We start from the raw sequence: 17,719 nt of genomic DNA, 5'->3' as shown, positions 1-17,719 counted from the left end.
TTCTATGTCAATTCGAAGTAACTATTACAATAAAACGCCATTTCATACTTTAACCCCTATTATATCGACAAAGTACATGTTTGAAATAACAATATTAAACGGGAGATAATATCGTAAAAGCAATTTTTGTTATGACGACGACACATAGAAACCGAAGAAAATATTACATTAAATTTTAAGTTAAAACATTTAACTTGAATTCAAGCTATGATTGCGTTGTGTGCAATCTGCTCCAATTTCTCTATGCTCCTAGACATTGCATAATTTTATCATAAACCCATCTCTGTTGAAATAAAAAAGAAAAATTTAATGACTTTTCCACTACAAAAATCATAGGTTACTTCACATCTAAGATGTAAGTTAATATTATGAACGGAAATCAGAACATGCGATTGTCTAAAAAAAGCATCCAATACGACTTTATTAAATTATATGTTTTCTTTTTTATAATATAATGTTTGATTACAGTACCGATAGCTTCTATTTCACGAGTGAATTCATTGGATATCTAGTTGACATTCCGTATGCTATCACTTGGGGCATTGCCGCTAATATAGTTCTTTTTTTATGATTGATGTATCACTGATGGCCCGGAGGCCTTTCCAGTTTCACCAGGACAGGTGGACGAGCAAAGCTCAGCCAGGAGGGGTGGGATTTCCTAACAGCCGCCCGAGCGCCTCCGAAGAAGACCTAGCCGGTGACCTAAAGACTCGGCGAGAAACTCAGCGGGCTGATGCATGGGTTAGGTTGCACGGCGAACTCTTTGCCGGGATCCTTAAACCTGCTTCTAGTGTTAAAGCAGAAGGTGTCTAATGCAAAAGTTATTGGATCTGATGGATCCGTAAGGACGTGTCTAGGGCGACGACGGTGACTTGCTCCTGCGTGATCAGGATTCGGGGAGTAGTCAGCGGCGGCAACGATAAGGTGATTATCATGACGGCTAATATAGTTAATGAGTTAGCAAATATAAACTTACATTATAATGTGGTCATCAATCATCAGACAAGTAACGGATAATTTCACTGCACAATCACAAGTCAAACATTCGATACGTTATGCAATACGTAGCTCTCGCTTTCATATAAACTTTCACGTATTTTTTTTTTCAATCTTCGCGATAATGTTTCTTCGGCATCGTTTATTTTTCATGAAAGTATTATTTAGTGGCAGTCATTTGTACGGGTTTTTTTGCCTCTTGATGCAGCGTCGCGTTGACATAAACGTTTTCTTTTATATACGACGAGAAGGCGCCTGGTATCTTGCAAGGATGTAGTATGAATAAATTCACTTTGTTTTTCCTACCTATTCTACTAACCTCGAGGAGTTATTCTAGATTCACCGAGCTAGTTTGTTGGCCCTAGCAAGAACAGTGCTTCGCCAAATCTACCACCGCATCGCAAACGCGATCCACTGGGAAGATTCGGCGAGAAACTCAGTGGGCTGTGTCTGTGGGTTAGTTTGCTCGTCGAGCCCTTCGCCACAAGCGACGGATTCGACGAGGAGGGTGACCGGAAAAAGGCTTCAGAGAGATTTAATGATAAAAATCGTTCGATGTGAGTAAATTCACTCACTCACATAGTTACACCGAGCACCATACATACATAGTTACACCATAGTTAGCTTTAGCCCAGTGAAATGTTTTATATTCGTATAGTGGAATAACAAACTATGAATGCGTTCATCTTCATATGCCTCGTATATTCTAGATGAATCTTCCTTCTATATAGAAAGTACATATCATAATGATGTATGTTACGTAAATAACTCTCTCACGTAATTACATTTGCACGTCTTATTAACGGAAGCGTTCGGATGCGAAAGTACAAACAGAAACCAGTTTTTGCCCTAAAGGCAAAATTGTAAAGATCTCGCTGCTTTTTATGCGGAAGAATAAATAATATCTTCAATATTGTTGGGTCAGAGAGAGTCCCCAAGCAAATGGACTGATCAGGATCGGAATCGATGGAGGCAGCTCGTCCGATCTGAGTGTGTTTTTCAATATTGTTGGGTCAGAGAGAGTCCCCAAGCAAATGGACTGATCAGGATCGGAATCGATGGAGGCAGCTCGTCCGATCTGAGTGTGTTTTTCAATATTGTTGGGTCAGACAGAGTCCCCAAGCAAATGGACTAACCAAGATCGGAATCCATGGAGGCATCGATCGTCCGATCTAAGTGTGGGCCGTCTAATTATGACCAGGATCCGCAGACATGAGGGACCGACTGCAAAAAGAGAGTTAAATTTTAAAGTGAAATAGGAACTGTGCTGCCCCAAAGAGAACCACAATCTTGAGAGGTGTCAGTGAAATATGCTCAATATGTGTTCGAATACAGCCTTTTGTCTGTTAGTTTATTTATTTTTTACGAGGGAAAGCGCGTAGCGGCATGCACATAGTGATAGTCTGCGGTAACCAATTAACACCAGGCGGGTCTTAATCTCAGCTACTTATCACACTATCTACAGAGAAATAATGATAAAAACCGGAAAATCCGCTAGCATCATTTTTTATTACCTTTCAGACAAGCACGACGCCCATTTGATTTTGAGTGTTCACGGTCGTTAATGGACCTCAGCAACGAAAGGAACGTAACTAAATCACTATCTAGGTCATTATATTTAGCAAAATCTATCTAACTTAAAGATTATTTTAACTTACACATTTCAGAATGTGCAATACCTTCTCTTTCTTCTTCTTCTTCTTCGTCGCTTTCTTCATTGCTGAAGGTCGTGTCCCTGAAACTTGACCGTTGCCTGTCTCGTGAGCTGTTTCCATCGCGTCCGGTCCTCAGCTGCTCGAATGGCGGTTGCGACTGGCAACCCAGTTAGAGCGGTTACTTGACAACGACTAGGTAATCGGCCGCAGGGTCTCTTTCCTTCTACTTTGGCTTACAATACCTTACTTACTACCTTACTTAGTTAAAAATCCAAACAAAGATTCTCGACTAATAAATACCAATAAAAGAGCATACACAAAACATTCAATCGAAGCGCAAACTCATGTTTGGTGACACGGTCACAGCTTGGCATTTTTTACCTAAGAATTAATAGACCTTGCAAATTACCCTCGATACCCAGACAGTTCCTGGTCTGCGAAGATATGCCACCACAGATTACGAAACGTTTGTTTGATCGCACGTAACTTGTTGGTTAAGAAACAATAAAATAATTTACCGCTAACCAAAAACATTATGGCGTTGATGGCGAAAAGACAATAGGCAAGGCCGTGAAAATTAATTTTTTTAGGGATGGCAGGGAAATTCAAAATTAACCCCTAGGCAATGCTGGCAGAAAGTAGGCGGCTTAGCCTTAGCAAGTTCTTCTAAACTTCTATACCAGGATTAATAAGACCTAATAGAGTCTGGTATTAATTATAGGCGGCTCTGTTTCCGCGTAAACTGGACGTTCACACCTCGACAGTTTGAGCGCGAACTTAAATATTACCGACGCTTGCACATTAGTACTGTCACATATATAATTGCATATTTGAAGTCATCGTGGCCTAAAGGATAAGACGCCGGGTGCATTCGTACCAAGCGATGCGACGGTGTTCGAATCCGGCGGGCAAGTACCAATTTTTATTATGAAATACGTACTTCTCAAACGTTCACGATTTACTTCCAAGGTGAAGGAATAAAATGTTATAATAAAAATCAAACTCACAAAATTATAATTTGCGTAAATACTCGTGATAAGACATTTTGTGAGTCCGCACGGGTAGATACCCCACACTCTGCCTGTTTCAGCCGTGAAGCACCTTAGAACTCATTAACATTGCTGAAAGACATAATTGATCTCTGAATAGTCTGCATGTTACGTTAAAACTCAGAACATTTTATACATAATGACACATGCCCAAACTTCATACCAAGTGAGTTCTGAGAATGTTTGCTTATTTGCAGCAATATCGAAGGACGTAATTAATACACAAATATAACTGTTCTGAAATCGTAGCTTAATTAAATATTTTCAGTTAAGACTTGACAACCCTATGAGCAAATCTCTTCCGCAGTGCAAGACAGCAAACAATACGCAACGCGTACAACAAACACCGGCGAACTTCTAACTGAGATTATACTCATTTTGTATTGATTACTTTACAATGACAACACTCGCAATTTTTATATGTTCGCGATAAATTTGGCAAGAAATATTACCACTTATCTCAGCATAAGAACCTGAAGCAATTGAAAATAAAATGTTTTTAATATTAACTATGTATACAAAAGGCTCTCTTCCCATGATTAAAAAAAAAAATAGAATCAATTTTAATTTTGCCAAAAGACAAAATAAAAGAGCAAACGCAACGCGCAAAATCAATTGAAGTCTTGGAGTGTCCGTAATTAGGGTCGTATTTCGATAAATTGTCGAACATAAGTAAATATCCATTGTAAAAAGACTATTTTTTTTATTGCTTAGATGGGTGGACGAGCTCACAGCCCACCTGGTGTTAAGTGGTTACTGACATCTACAATGTAAATGCGCCACCCACCTTGAGATATAAGCTCTAAGGTCTCAGTATAGTTAAAACGGCTACCCCACCCTTCAAACCGAAACGCATTACTGCTTCACGGCAGAAATAGGCGGGGCGGTGGTTATTTTTGGTCTAAGCGACATTTCGCTTAAAACACGATATTTATCTTTGTAACGAAAAGTGCGTTTTATTTGGTACCTATTGGCATAAAAAATTCGATGTTATTAATTGAACTTCAATTATGTTTACTACATTGAAAATTGAAATAGCCGAAAAAGTTTTTTGGCGAATTTTAAACTTTAACTGGCTCTCCTGTAAAGTTACAAAAATGTCGCTTAAATAAAATTAAAGCCTATTTCTGCCGTGAAGCAGTAATGCGTTTCGATTTGAAGGGCGGGGCAGCCGTTCTAACTGTACTGAGACCTTAGAACTCATATCTCAAAGTGGGTGCCGCATTTACTTTAGAGATGTCTATGGACTCCAATAACCACTTGACACCAGGTGGACTGTAAGCTTGTCCACCTATCTAAGCAATAAAAAAATATTCTGAAAAGCACCCCACGTTTTTTTATAATAAAATCTTTTTTTTACACTATTTATAATTCAAATTTACTAAAATTTATTTTCTATTTTTTAGTTGGATTTTCTAAAAAAGCGTATTTCGTTAGTTTTTTTATACTATTATTAATTTTTTATTTTTTAATTGAATTTCTATTTTTTCAATATTTTTTTTTTAATACTGAATTGTCATCGGTCCTTAATAAGTATACCGAATTTCGAGTTAATCCGACGGGGTCAAAATCATGTCCAAAGATTCCGTTACAAACATACAATACGTCTGAAGCTAATAAAAGCATATTATTAAAACGGTGCGTTCTTAATCGCCACACAGTTATGAAGTGAAATAAACCTCTGTTCACGTAATCCAATTATCGGTTAAAACATTCGGCTATGAACTGACATTGTTGAGTGTTTGTCGTACTGGAATGCTCACTCGTCCGTTGCGCGCTATTGCCGGTGGTTTTACGAAACTTATTAGTTAACGATCCATTGATGGCTATTGGTAAACCGTTGCGGCATCTCGACTTGTTTTTGTACGGTTTATGTTTTCAGTACCGTTTTCTGATTACGTAAGAATAAATTATATACGAAGATTTTTATATCGGCAACCAATGTAACACTTGCACATGCTAAGAACTATCTATTTGGTCTCTTAAAACTGTTTTCTTCGCGTGTGTACTTTGTTGGAGAACAAAATAAATCATATGGATTTAATCTAATATAGTATATGTTCTCGATTGACTTCCACGGTGAAGGAATAACATCGTGTAATAAAAATCAAACGCGCAAATTTTAATTTGCGTAATTACTGGTGGTAGGACCTCTTGTGAGTCCGCGCCGGTAGGTACCACAACCCCGCCCATTTCTGCCATAAAGCAGTAATGCGTTTCGGTTTGATGGGTGGGGCAGCCATTGTAACTATACTTGGGAACGTAGAACTTATATCTCAAGGTGGGTGGCGCATTTACGTCGTAGATGTCTATGGGCTCCAGTAACCACTTAACACCAGCAATAAAAAAAAGTAATAAAAAAAAATTATAGAGCGTTGCCAGAAAGAGAGGTAACAATTTGGAGAAGCTGCTGGTAACAGGCAAGGTATGGTGAAGAAGACCCAGAGGCAGGAGTCAAAAGCGCTGGTCCGACCAGATATGCTCCGCTCTCAACACTTCAGTCCACGTTGCTATCCACACAGACGTGGATAGGCAGGAGTGACGAGAGATAATCCAGGATGAAGTTATTAGACAAGACCACGACCTAGAGCATTAAGGATTACTGATGCAGGAAGAGGATACTATAGCGTATATAATTTTAGTGTGTATCGCCCTAAATTGATCGATTTTTTTTATTTTTATTGCCCTTGTAGGCAGACGAGCACCCGGACCACCTGATGGTGAGTGGTTACCGTCGCCCATGGACTTCAGCAATGCCAGTGGCAGAGCCAAGCCGCTGCCTACCGCTAAGCCGCTTGTTCAGCTGAACACCTTACTGCTACCATCGCTAGATCTTGGGAGCGTGTAATACCTGAAGATATAAACTGAACCATTCGTGTGCGCTGACCACACATCCAACCACTAGTGAAGGTGCATGTAATGACATGCATCCCATATGAGGAATGTGTACACATATTGAATTATATTATAAAGGTAACTGTATAAGGATATGTTGCGAAACGAAATTATTATGAATTGATTTTCGTGTCATCACAACGTGTTTTAATGATGACTAGAGGTCCCGCAGTAGTCGAAATTCGACTATAATTAATTGGAATTGCAAGTTTGTACACTATTATGATTGTATTTTATACTTCTATATTCACAAATTTCACCAAGACTACACTATAAAAAATATTAATAAAGACAAACAATATTTAATCTATTCTCAATTTGACAACAGACGTCAAGAACAAAAGTTTGACAACAAATAGTATGTATGCGTGTGTGCGTCAAATACATGGTATGTAGTGTGTGTAATGTTTTCTTTAATGATTTAATGTATCTTTTATGCATTATTTAAAAAAAATATTAGCATTGTGCACTTCTTCTCTATATTCTCTATAAGTGTGGAAAATTTCATACTCCTCCGTCCGCACAATTTTCTTAAAAAGGGATACAAAGTTTTTGCTTCACGTATTATTTTAATGATGATTTAAAATTTTAAAAGTGTTTGTATAATAGAATTCTTCGATATTTGTAATTGTAGACATAATTAAAAAGAAATGAATTGTAGACATAATCTATATATTAATACGTGAAGCAAACACTTTGTATTCCTTTTTACGAAAATTGCGCGGACGGAGCAGTATGAAATTTTCCACACTTATAGAGAATATAGAGAAGAAGTGCACAATGCTAATTTTTTTTTTAAATAATGCATAAAAGATACATTAAATCAATAAAGAAAACATTACACACACACTACAATGTATTTGACACACAAACATATACTCTTTGTTTATCGTCAAACTTTTGTTATTGCTTAAAGTCTGTAGTCAAATTGAGAATAGGTTAGGAGAATAGGTTGTTTATCTTTACTATTACGAGTATTTGTCTATAGCGTAGTCTTGGCGAAATCTGTAACAATAGGACCATAATAATGTTGAAACTTATAATTTCAATTAATTGTAGTCGAATTTCGACTACTACGGGGCCACTAGTTAAAAAGAAATTTCTTATTATTATATATGACGTTTCCAATACTTTACAGTATCCGTGGTTACACGGACGACTAAGATTGCTTGGTATCTGTCGACGTTTGACTGTCATTCATCTTTCTATAAAAAAGATCTTTAAAACTAGTGACTCCTGTCTAAACTAAACCAAACGCGGGCCTAACCTTTTTTTTTTCCTAACCTAACCTTTCTTAAGTTCACGGTGCAAAAACAGAAGCCTTTCCTGGACCACCAACAACAATACCAGTTCTCGTCACAATCGGATCAATTGCTTTAGAACCTATAGAACAAATACCACTGATTGTCATTCAAATTATTCAGATTTTATGTAACATACCTATTGGATGTCAAAGTAAACTCTACTACGTAAACAAATGCACAAAGAAAACGAAATGTATCCTCCGAAATACTATGCCCATTCGTTCAAAGTTGATGCTAAGAGTGTTAACTATGAATTTGGAAGGCTATAGAGGAAGAGGTAGACCTAAGAAGAAATGGATGGATTGTGTGAAAGACGATATGTGTAAGAGGGGAGTGAGTAAAGAAATGGTATATGATAGAGGAGTACGGGAGGAGAAAACATGTTACGCCGACCCCATGTGATTGGGAAAAGGCAACGATGAACAAATAAATCTATTGAATTTCAAAGAGTACAATATATTATTAAAATCTCATATCTGCATATAAAACCCTGAAAATAACACACCTTGTTTATCGCGATGGTGTATTCTATGTATTAGTTAATGCATTAACAACTCCATACGATTAGTGAGTTATCCAAGTTTGTTAATACTTACGTTAGTAACCTTCGTTGGGCAGGAGAATGATGATGATAATGATGTTCAAAGTTGATGGATATAGTCAACATGATGCTTTGGAAAAATTTACAGTTAATTGTATTTTCGTCAATTTAACGCCCGTTCTGCACCGATGCCCGATGTGTGCCATCAAAAAAGTCATTTTATTTATTACGAAAATACCATAGTCGGAATTTACTTCGGATAGAATCGATTAGTTCTCGAACGAATTGATCCGTAATCATTGATGTTTGTCAACTTGCAAATTACTGTTATTAGTTTAAGCAACATTGAGGTAAATGAAAACTTTTCAAAACGATTTTCTTACGAAGACGGCATTGCAAAGTTACCTGAGGGAAAATGGAATTTTTAGTACGGTTTATCACTAAGAACGCCGTGCAAAACTTATTTGAAAGCAATTATGGATCAAGATTTAAGGGCCTACGAAAATGAACCATATTAGAATTTGCGACAACACACTATTCCATTTTACCTGTCCTTACTTAGGTCCGAATACTATACTACATACAGTGTTCACTTTTATTTGTTATTTGTTTCTTTTTATTGCTTATATGGGTGGATGAACTCGCGGCCCATCTGGTGTTAAGTGGTAACCGGAGCCAAAAACATGAAGAATGTAAATTCCGTCACCCAACTTGAGACATGAGTTCTAAGTCTTAGTTTTACAGTACAACGGCTGCCCCACCCTTTAAACCGAAACGCATTACTGCTTCACGGAAAATATTGCATCCTTACAAGACACCGTACCACCAGTATTCTGATAAAACTGTTATTTCAAAGTAACAGAAAGTTTTAACTCTGTCTACTGGCTATGGACAAAGTGGAATGCACATCCGAATACGAATCATATCGTCTGTTCACCCTGTTTTTTCCAACTCCTAAAACCGTCACTAGAGAGCGCTGTAATACGCAAATCCGTTGTCATGATACCCTTGTCATAAGTGACACGTTTTCCTAGATTATTGATTTTTTACTTTAATATACAAGTTTTTCTAATCCAAGTTTATTTTAATAATCATCCCTCGGAAAGTCGATCATGGTCCAATACGAGCCAGATAAGAAAACAACTAATGATAAACAACAATTTTAAGTGCAAAGAATGTTACAAACCGTAATTAACACAAAACTATTTCGTTGCTAAGTACTAGTGAATGTGAAGAATGGGCCCGGACAGTTATATTAAAAAACCGATATTCAAAATAAGATATTTAAGGCAAAGATTAATTTCAAAAAGTCACCTGCGTCTAGAATAACAAGGGAATATATCGAAACGAGATTGCAATTATTGGAACAACACTGGTTAGTTTGAAGAAAATCACCAGAATGTTATATTGGGATGCGAAAATAACGAATATAGCTATTAAACAAAGGATACAATAACAAACGTTACATCGCGAACAGCATTCTGGCCAGGCTGGTGGGCCAAAGGGCTTTATCTTCAGAGTCATCCAACGGTGTTAAACAAATACTCGATACGACAAATGATTGCTTGCACGCTTTATCTAACCTTGGTATACCTGTATCGACATGGGACATCCTGATTATATATCTCATCACAATAAAATTGGATAATGAATCCCAGAAACAATGGGAACAAAAACTAAGCGAACAGGCTGATCGATTGCCTACACTAAGCGAGTTCCAATCATTCCTGGAATCAAGATATCGAGCACTCGAGTTTTTAGAACCAAACCAAAGAAGAGAGTTTAGAGGCAAAGATGCAGCGGATAAACCGAAGGTGTTCAGCGTGACGACGTCTGTATCCTGCCCATTCTGTTCGGGACATCACTTGCTTTATCAATGCAAGAAATTTGTACAAGAAGCCATCGGGAATCGCCGGGAGTTCATCCAGAAGAGAAAACTGTGTTTCAATTGCTTCGGAGCTAACCATTCGGTAACACAGTGCAAACGACGCACGGCTTGTCGGTGCTGTGGCCAACGTCATCACTCGCTGCTGCACCAGGAAGGCGGCACTCACAATCCGACCCTGGCGGGTCCTAGTCAGCCCACTAATCAACAGCGGGAGCCAGCACAAGAACCGCAGGCAGCGGATCACGTGGAGCGTGTTGTCAGCCATTTTTCTAACAGTGAAATGAGATCAAGTAGTCAAGTAATGTTAGCTAGCGCATTAGTTTATGTATCCAACAAGGGTATGTATCACACACTTAGGGCATTGTTGGATCAGGGCTCTCAAGCCTCGTTTATTAGTGAACACGCAGTTCAACTTTTGCAGCTTTGAAGGTTGCCAGTTCTAAGTACCATATCTGGTTTAGGAGGAGAAAAATCTAGTATTTCAGTAAAACATATGGTTCAATTTAAAGTACAGTCCACATATAACTCTTTTAGCTATCCCGTTCAAGCCTATGTTTTAAACTGCCTAACATCCACTCTTCCTTCACAGAAAATTCAATTACAGGATTGGCCGGAATTGTTGCAATTGCAGATGGCTGATCCAGGATATGGTACACCAAGCAATATAGATCTTCTACTGGGCGCTGATGTGTATGGTCAGGTTTTGTCAGAAGGCATATTGAGAAATCCACCTGGAACCTTGACAGCTCAAAATACACAGCTGGGATGGATCCTGTCGGGACGAGTTTAAGTTAGTGGGGATACTCCTTACATTATTAGCGCACATACCCATGACAACTCAATCAATGATTTGCTGCGTCAGTTCTGGGAGATTGAAACTGACTAGCATCATCCACTTTTATCCAAGGAAGAAGAATCCTGTGAAAGATACTTTGAATCCACTACAACTAGGGACAGTTTGGGTCGTTATGTTGTAGGTCTTCCTTTTCGCGACAACAATCCACTTGCTCAAGAAGAAACTTGAAAATAATCCATTCTTGAAGCAAGAATAATCCAAGGTAATAAATGTAGCCACCTGGCTATGAATCATATAGAAGTAATTAATGACAAACAAGAAGCTGCTAAGCCAGGATGCGTTTATCTACCTCATCATGCAGTTGGTTGTTCGCGAGGACAAAAGTACAACGAAGGTCGGCGTTGTTTTCGACGCTTCGTGTAAGGGTACCAGCGGCAAGTCATTGAACAATGATTTATTGGTAGGTCCAAGGCTTCAACCAGAGTTACGACACATAATTATGAAATGGCGTACTTATCCTATATGTTTCGCAGCGGACATAGTTAAGATGTATCGAATGGTCAAGGTCGTACCAGAGCATACTGACTTCCAGATAATGTCACAAGGGTACTATCAAATGTAAGAAATCTAAAATTGTAAGACCAGTCTCCAAACTTTGCCTATCGCTTTTTAACATTACTTACCTGAATAACTGTAGATATTTCATGCAATGTATGTAACTTAAATGTATCTTTGGATGCATCAGCTATTAAGTATTTTGTTATTGTTTAGTTGTAAGTAAGTACGAACTGTTTAAAAGCAACCCTTGACTGAACTTTGTCGTTATTATGGTTTCTTTAATGTGTAAGTTTATATTTAGTTCATGTTGAGCAGTTCTTTATTGATTACGATTAGGTTAAAATGTTACGGTTTCATGGAGATGTTAATTGTACATGTAAAATTTGATGGCCTCATTGTTGGCTATGAACTTTTGTAGTTCATGGTGGGCGGAATGTTCACCCTGTTTTTTCCAACTCCTAAAACCGTCACTAGAGAGCGTTGTAATACGCAAATCCGTTGTCATGATACCCTTGTCATAAGTGACACGTTTTCCTAGATTATTGATTTTTTACTTTAATATACAAGTTTTTCTAATCCAAGTTTATTTTAATAATCATCCCTCGGAAAGTCGATCATCGTCTATAGACTAACCGCTTACCAACTAAACTGCGAACTAATCTGCTTTTGCAATTAAACAAAAACACGAATTGTAAAATCTGCACACGCTATCTCGGTGACCCTTTTAAACCTAAAAATTGTACATCTCACAACTCGTAAAAGTTTAATTGTGTTTTACGAAACATTGGCGCGAAGTAGTGGTAGTATTTTAGCGCGCGCAACGATCTCCCCTCAACAGTAAGGCGCGGACGCGATGGCGTTCCGACGCTCACTGCCGTTTACTCAATCTAGTCATTCGAAATTCGAATTTTATATTAATTTTTTTATTTAATTTCAACAAATAGCCATGTGTAAATAACTCTAATGCCTTGACTGACATGACAGTGATTAGTGTGTGACAATAACAGTGACTCGACTTGACTATGGCATTGACTTGACTGTGCACTTGACTTGACTATGGATTTTACTTGACTTTGATGTTCTTTGATTTCTTACCGTTCTGTAAATTATTGACAGGTAAGTGATTTTTCTACTATGTTTTTTAAACTACCAAATTTGTTTTTCTTTTTTTAGGAACGCATGATAATTACGCGTCAAGTTAATTTACTTATCAGAGTAAAATGCAATTTTAAGAAAATTAAATTCAAACAAATTCGTTAACTAGAAAATAACGTACCCATCATTGAACGCTAATGTTTGGGCAACCAATATAATATTATAACTTCGAACTCTTGAAGTTTTGAGGTGGTTTGCGGGATTCATGTTGTCTATAAACACACCACTATACCGGATTGACCGTGAACTCATCTGATAAATCGAGAAATAAAACCCCTGAATCATATTCATATCGAGAATCTAGTTTCGAATATATTTATAATCTGTTTATAAAATGTAAATTGTGTTGATATAATCAGCTCATGTGCAACGCAAGTAATAAAAATGAATATTAAAATACAAAAATTAATTTATTAAGTATCTTATCAATTAATAAAAATAATGATAATACATATATGAATGAACTCCTTCGATAATACCTACAAAACAAAATTAATAACAATAGTACAATAAGTATTAACAACATTGGTAAAATTTGATAAATTAATGCAATTTGTAGGCAGCGACTTGGCTGTGCCTCTGGCATTGCTGGCGTCCATGAGCGACGGTAACCACTTATTATCAGGTGGGCCGTATGCTCGTCTGCCTGCAAAGACAATAAAAAAGTACAGTTTCCGCCGTCGACTTTTTTATAGTCAGTCTCTGTGCTCTATTTTGAGCCTCTTGCTCGAACATAGACTCAGATACTTCCACAGTTACTATTTCTTGTTGCAACTGATGAGCATTTCTTAACGATACCACCACACGATCTTCAGTTACATGACTAAACCTCGGCCACGACCTGAGTACTCAGGTAAGGACTTTAAAACATATTATAATGTTAAGAAAGGACTGAGTTATAGCTAATTTGTTATTGAATCTCTGTAATGATCCTCTCATACATATCTCGATTTCTCGTTGAAATAGTTCTTTAAAATAGAGCCATTGCTTGAGTAACGTTTTTTTAGAACCAGTTTTTTTGCCGCTAATAAGGTAACACATAGCCCGTGCGTACCAATTTCCGCCTAATCTTTTATATGTTATACCGGCCCTTGTAACTCTGCAAAATATCGTAGAACTTGGGCTCACTCAACATTCGCTCCAAGATAAAGATTTTATTTCTCCCTATAGCTCTCGACGCGGTAGTCATCTTCTTCGTTTAACTCAATTGCAAAGTGTTTTATGAAACAATATTTTTTTAATAAAACTTACGAAATCGCGCTAAACTCATCGCTTACATTATTATGATTTAAGTTTCGTCTTTTTTATTATTTACTAACTGACCCGGCAGACTTCGTAGTGCCTCAATCGATAAATAAAAGACCTAAACTTTTGTATAAAATAAACTTAAAACAAACAAAGGAATCCGTCCGACGCAGGACACATCAAAGGAAAAACAAAATTGTTATTTTTATTTAATTCTGAGCATTTTCATATTTATTTACCTTTAAAACCTTCTCTGGACTTCCACAAATAATTCAAGACCAAAATTAGTCAAATTGGTTAGGCCGTTCTCGAGTTTTAACGAGACTAACGAACAACGATTCATTTTTATATATACAGATTGACGTTTCATAATTATTATATGATAATAATCAAATTCCCTTACTATTACAATAAACAATTACAATCATTATATATGTAATTAACATAAAATTAACATATGTATTTCATATCGCACAATTCATAAACTATCGGAGTAGTGTGCGAGGTTGGTGAGGTAATGAAATCGAAAGGAGAAAGTTTAATTTCTCTTTCGCTGGAGGTCGTTTGACGCGTCGCTGATGTCACATTCCGCTGAATTGAATCTAATTGAATAGAGTCATAAGTCATAATTGAGTGCACACGATTATACTTATGACAGACATTTAAAAACCAAACTTCAACAGAGTTAATCGCATTTATCTTTAGCAGTAGTACGAGTAGTATATACCCGAGGCCTTACACCGTATACACCTTTATGAATTCGCATATTATGTAGGAAACTGGATACTATACTGAACAAATACAACCAGAGATGCCTATAATAGACAATAGATTTATTAATTACTAGCGATCCGCCCTCGCTTCGCTTCGGAAACATTAAATTTTATTATTGATATCCGAGTCCCGCGATGTTATCCGCGGTTATTGTCGTACTGCGGGTGACGCCGAGGGGCGAAGCTAGTCTAAAAAAAGTAGCCTAAATTACTCCATCATCAGCTACCTATCATTGCGAGTCCTGTCAAAATCGGTCCAGCCATTCTAGAGATTAGCCGGAACAAACGGACAGACAGACAAAATTTAAAATAAATGCTATTTTGGTATATGTACTGTGTATACATACTTACGCATTTAGTAAAGAGTGGTTATTTTATTATTACAAACAGACACTCCAATTTTATCTAATTGTATAGATGAGTCATAAAATGATTCTTTGCTATTCTTAGACTTTTCAGTCGTTTACAGATCCCTTCAATTTGCTTTTATTCATACATAATAATGAAGTAGTGATTGATTTTAGTTATTTTTTAAGTCATGGCGTGAAGCAGTAATGCGTTTCGCTTTGAAGGGTGGAGCAGCCATTGTAGCCATACTGAGACCTTAGAACTTTTTGAGATAAAGTGGGTGGCGCATTTACGTTGTAGATGTCTATGGGCTCCAGTAACCACTTAACACCAGGTGGGTTGTGAACTCGTCCACCCACCTAAGCAATAAAAAAAAGATACCCATGTGTTGAATTGCCTCCAACGTATACGCATATTACTGCCTAGCCAAAGCCATGCCAACTTTCGTTCCACATTAAGCATTAACGGATGTAGACTTTCTACAATATCGAGCGTAAAATAAATACGTTATCATAACAAGTTTCTAAGATTACGTAAACATGTTTACTTTCCCTTGAACTTTTACGATCGTACGCAGCCTTGAGTTCCGATATAATTTATTGTCGATTCGCATTAATTCGGTAAAATCTAACACGTTTCAATCTAAAATTAAATTAGCGGTCGTATATTCGCTTTTGGCGGTTATATTGTAAGCTGGTATGGTATTCGGCTGTTTGTTTTAATTATATGCGGCGGCGGTGTGATGTGGCTTCTATATCTATATCTATATATAATATTGAGTTTAAAAGTATATAAATGGTTTTTTTTTATTGCTTAGATGGGTGGACGAGCTCACAGCCCACCTGGTGTTAAGTGGTTACTGGAGCCCATAGACATCTACAACATAAATGCGCCACCCACCTCAAGATATAAGTTCTAAGGTAGTATAGTTACAACGGCTGCCCCACCCTTCGAACCGAAACGCGTTACTGCTTCACGGCGGAAATAGGCGGGGGGTGGTGGTACCTACCCGTGCGGACTCCCAAGAGGTTCTACCACCAGTGATTACACAAATTATAATTTTGCAGGTTTGATTTTTATTACATGATGTTATTCCTTCACGGTGGAAATCAATCGTGTACATTAAAATTTTGTTGAGTACGTATTTCATTAGAAAAATTGGTACCCGCCCGCGGGATTCGAACACCGGTGCATCGCTTCATACGAATGCACCGGACGTCTTATGCTTTAGGCCACGACGACTTCAAAATATTGATATGCGAGAGTCTCTGGTTCCTACAAAACAGGGAATCTTAGTTTAGGGGTCAAAGAACCGTATGTAAGTTGCCGTGGATTGTTTAATTATTATCTCCTTATATATGTAGGTAACTATATATGTGGTGTGGAGCTGTAAAACTTTATCTTAAGAATTTTTTATATTGGCTTTACGTATATTGTTTTACACCGTAACATGACAGTTTTGCGGCAGATACAGATAGAATAATAAGACTGACCCGTGTGGATTGACGCGATCTTCCTAGCACGAAAGCAAATTTTGTGATCTTTGCTTACATGATTTTGTATGGCGCACGTGAGCTCATATTAGGCACATTAATATTTAGAAAACTTTATTCGTGTCCCATGGATGAAACACAACAAATCGGCTCTCAAACCGATTAAAACCCACTTCGAATGATCATCATTATCGTCTTGTAAAATGTTCCGTACTCGTTATTCCCTTCATTTTCATATTACCAGCGCGTTAACATCACCTTTACCTTTCAGTGGTGGCGATGGGTCTGGGCTCCAAGGTCGTACGGAAGAAGCACAGTTCCCAGCAGCAAGCTCATTACGGCAGTCCCCTCTCATGCAGCACTGCCCTCTGAGAGCTCCCAAATGTCCTCCAGCGTCAAAAAGGTACGTTGAAATAACTATCAATAGTAAAAAAACTGCCAAAGAGCCTAGAGAGTTCATAACATTTTTTTTAATCACTAAAATTTCGTTGATCTATATTACATGAACGCATTTTTTTAATTAAATTTATTTCGTTACTAGCTGACCCGGCAGACTTCGTAGTGCCTCAATCGATAAATAAAAGACACATCAAGGGGACACATCACACACAAGGAAAAACAAAATTGTTTGTTTTTATATAATTCCGAGCTTTTTTATAATATTTTCTCACCTTTTAAACCTTCCCTGGACTTCCACGAATAATTCAAGACTAAAATTAGCCAAATCGGTCCAGCCGTTCTCGAGTTTTAGCAATACTAACGAACAGCAATTCATTTTTATATATAGAGATTATTAAAGGTGAAATTCTGGAGAATAATATTATTCAGCGAAATTACCATTTTAAGTATTAAAAAAGTATATCACCGGCCACTAACAAATTTGTCGGAAATGATGAATCGCTGGACAATCTAGAATCTATGATATCTCCGCTCATTTATCCTCAATATTACAACCTATAAATGACTTAGACATCGTCAAAATGGTTCGAAAGCATTACATTTTTAATAAAATAGTAACCATTC

At 37.3% G+C, this 17,719-nt stretch overlaps 1 protein-coding gene across 1 annotated transcript in view; it reads left to right on the top strand.

Annotated features, from left to right (window-relative positions):
* LOC114244670 (uncharacterized) overlaps nucleotides 1–17,719 on the top strand; it is a 50,888-nt gene that overhangs the window by 23,803 nt on the left and 9,366 nt on the right. The window contains exon 4 of the mRNA XM_089734185.1: nucleotides 16,968–17,099. Within this exon, the coding sequence (XP_089590311.1) occupies nucleotides 16,968–17,099 (132 nt within the window). The remainder of the gene's footprint in view (nucleotides 1–16,967; nucleotides 17,100–17,719) is intronic.

Source organism: Bombyx mandarina, chromosome 17, assembly GCF_030267445.1.
Source record: "Bombyx mandarina strain Sakado chromosome 17, ASM3026744v2".
NCBI lineage: Eukaryota > Metazoa > Arthropoda > Insecta > Lepidoptera > Bombycidae > Bombyx > Bombyx mandarina.
Note: the sequence above shows the minus strand (reverse complement) of the source record. Positions and strands in the feature narration are given on the sequence as shown.